We start from the raw sequence: 3,369 nt of genomic DNA, 5'->3' as shown, positions 1-3,369 counted from the left end.
TTTGAACGTTTTAAACGCTTATTGAAACACCTAGAAAATTAATTTTTAATATATTAAAAAGAAGTTGATTCAAATTGAAGAAAATTCTGAAAAAGAAGCTGTTCTATATAGAATGAAATAAAAAGTAAGTTGGTGTTTTTTTGTTCCTTCTCCAATTATTTTACTTACATGTATCCAGTAAAACATAAAAAGTCTAAAAAATTATAAAAAAGAAGTTATTTACATATATGTTTCTTGACTCATTTAATTCTTCAGCGCCCAAAAGTTAAGAATAGAAGTAGTTTAAAACAAGCCTTGCTTTAAATATGAAAACGTTTCGTTTATTTACAATATAAGTAACAATAGAATTGCGTTTTAAATCATTAAAAACTTCCATAATAGCCTAAGTACGACTGCGAGGAAGATTGCTAAAATCGCTGCTATCCTGTATTTTGATGGTTTCATTTCCACTGGAATCCCAGACACAATTCCCTTTGGTAAATACGGTTTCAATGCCGGAGACGTGCCTGTGATTATTGGTTCTCCTTTCATAGAATACTTTGTCGTTTCTATGATCTTCACCTTGACCATTTTCCCTAAATATTCCTCTTTTAAGGGTATCAAAACCTGCTCGTACGATTTATTATGCCCAACATAGTGCTTTTTGTCGTGCGATAGTTCGGTGACTAACACATCTTGGACAAGTCCTATTCTGTTATTGTATGGAGAATAAGATTGAAAGAATTCTGACAACCTTTTTGTTCTCTTCTTCACCTCTTGCGTGGGTACTTTGGACATTCGAGCAGCTGGCGTGCCTGGTCTAGCAAAAAACTGGTTGATAAACAAACTTGGGAATTTGTACTTTTTGCAAAGTTCCATTGTCTCCTCGAAATAATCTTCTGTCTCCGTTGGAAAACCACAAATGATATCAGTTGCTATGGTTAATCCAGGAACACGTTCTTGTAAGAAGTTTACTACTTGCTCGAAATCAGCACAAGTGTATTCTCGTTTCATGTCTGCCAACACCTGGTCGCTTCCAGATTGCACTGGAACGTGGAGGAAGCTGTAGACTTTCGGATGCCTCAAAATTGCACTCATTTCCTGCAGGTGCTCGAGAATATACGGTGGATTAGTCATTCCTACGCGGATCATGCAACCATCAGGCACCACTTCGACAAGTTTCCACAGCAATTCGGGCAAACTTGTGCCAATATCTCGGCCATAGGTACCTGTATCCTCAGATGTCAGCCATAATTCGCAGACTCCTTCATCAAACGCCTGTTTTGCGCGTTCAATAATTTCCTCAGGTGGGTAACTTCCTAATTCACCTCTTGCATGCTTCGTTTTACAATACGTGCATTGATTCAAACAGCCTGTGTTTATAGCGATAATTTCGATTAGCGGATTCCTTCGAACTTTGGGCAAACTCAATGAGGCGCCACCGATCTTTTTCCCAGCTTGCTTTTTCTGCTGTAGAAATCGAACCGTATTCCCCTTTAGAGTTTCCTCAACTACTTCTACAACACGATCAATCTGCTGCACGCCGATCATGCTCAAACCTTGCAAGAAAGATGACTTCGGAGCGCCTTGTGGTACGCACCTGAAAAAAAAGTATATTTCGTCATTACGTGATTCGCATTTTATTTGTAAACAGATTGAAAGAAGATATTGTACCAAATTTTACTAAAAGTAACTCTTAAATTTTAAGATTTTATCAGATTGTCAATTTGTTTTACTTTATTTTTCAAATAAAATATGTTTTTACCAATTACAATGTTCACTTTAATACATTAAAAAACAGTCAACTCGTTAACATTACTATAAATAGATATGTACAGAAATAATATCTTGCACATCATGGCTAAACAAGTGGTAATTATAAAGTACAAAGAAGTTTTCGTACCCAGCAACTACTACGTGTTTTCCCAATTTCCTTCCAGTTTCAATTTCATTTCGGAAATGGTCTTCTGCAGGGTTTTTTACTGTACAAGAGTTTAGAAGCCATAAATCTGCTTCATGTTTATTTTCTGTTAATCTGTAACCGTAACTACTAAGTTGACCTGCCATATATTCACTGTCAGAGTTATTGTGAGTGCATCCCCAAGTTTTTACATAAATGGTTTGCGTTCCAGGCACAATACTACTAAGAATTGGAATTTGTGGTACTGTTTCTGTTACTTGTTTACTTTTAGAACGAACAGTAATATTTTTCCTTGTACTATAGCGCTCTTTGGGTGTAATATCTTGTGAAGATATTAAATCTTCTATATCTTCAATGATATCTTGACACGGAGCTGACATCTTTTTACAAAAGTTAAGTCACTTAAAGTGCTTCTAAGCTATATTCATAAGTATCAAAATTTTTAAACTAGTTCGTTTAAATTTTGTCTCACGGTTTAGTATTAAAATAAAATAAGTCTACAAAGTATTTTGTAGGTTATGTTTTATAATCCCATGTCAACATGTGAGAGTCCTAGGATTTTTACAGCGACATCTAGCCTACTGCAAATAAAATGTATATGGTAATTAATTTTTTTTACTTGACGGGGTATAGAGTACACCTATCCTAACACCTAATTCATTTTTATGTTGCGCGATTATAACACAGATAAGATATAGAACAGACTTATCACCATAAACGAAATACAGAGCAGACCTATCACCTTATGAGACTTCGTACCTCATGTTCTGTAATACCGATCGTGTAGAAAATCATGTAGGGAACGATTTATCGTCACGGGTTTATTATTACTTGTCGCTTGAATTAAAAAGAACGATATAACAGGAATATGAAAGACAGTACGCCATATACTGTGGTGCATCGACTTTTCCGAATTCTTAGAATTAACACAAACACACAGTTGCGGTGGTTCTGTGTGAAATGACGTACGATGCACGAAAATCATTCTGATACCAGCTATCCAACGGTTTGTGTCATAATGATTGTGGCATTTATTTGGTGTTGGTGAATTGGTAACTAACATACCGACATTCTAATTCGTACTATTCCATTCAGTCTTCATGAGAAGTGGTTTTTGAATTATATGTTTGTAGCTAATAGTTATATGTCTTGTTTAAATGAATGCAATGGCGCATCACAACATATAAATCATCGTAGAAATAAAGAAATACAGCTACAAATAATGTAACACAGAATACATATTTCTGTTAAAAGAAAAGACATTGATGCCGTGTTCAATCATCACAACAAGATTGAACTATTTATTACCAAAATACAGATTTCTTTATTGCCATATTTTATTTCATAAACATTTTTAATGCTTGTAATTAACGATAAAATATTGGAGAAATAAGGCGCACGCGCAGAAACTCTTAGAGACAAATTGCAGTTGTATTTTAAACAAAACAAGTTTCTTCTTTATAATATAG

At 34.7% G+C, this 3,369-nt stretch overlaps 1 protein-coding gene across 1 annotated transcript; it reads right to left on the bottom strand.

Moving 5' to 3' along the window:
- Positions 1–354: 354 nt before the first annotated feature.
- LOC108576623 (threonylcarbamoyladenosine tRNA methylthiotransferase) lies at positions 355–2,280 on the bottom strand. Its single transcript, XM_017939646.1, has 2 exons — positions 1,883–2,280; positions 355–1,579 (listed from the first exon to the last, which is right to left on the bottom strand). The coding sequence occupies exons 1-2, from the start codon at positions 2,278–2,280 to the stop codon at positions 355–357; spliced, it is 1,623 nt and encodes a 540-aa protein (XP_017795135.1).
- Between the last annotated feature and the right edge of the window lie 1,089 nt (positions 2,281–3,369).

The sequence above is a fragment of the Habropoda laboriosa genome, unplaced genomic scaffold (assembly GCF_001263275.1).
Source record: "Habropoda laboriosa isolate 0110345459 unplaced genomic scaffold, ASM126327v1 scaffold430, whole genome shotgun sequence".
NCBI classification, from domain to species: domain Eukaryota; kingdom Metazoa; phylum Arthropoda; class Insecta; order Hymenoptera; family Apidae; genus Habropoda; species Habropoda laboriosa.
The sequence above is the reverse complement of the archived record's forward strand: the minus strand, read 5'-3'. Positions and strand labels throughout refer to the sequence as shown.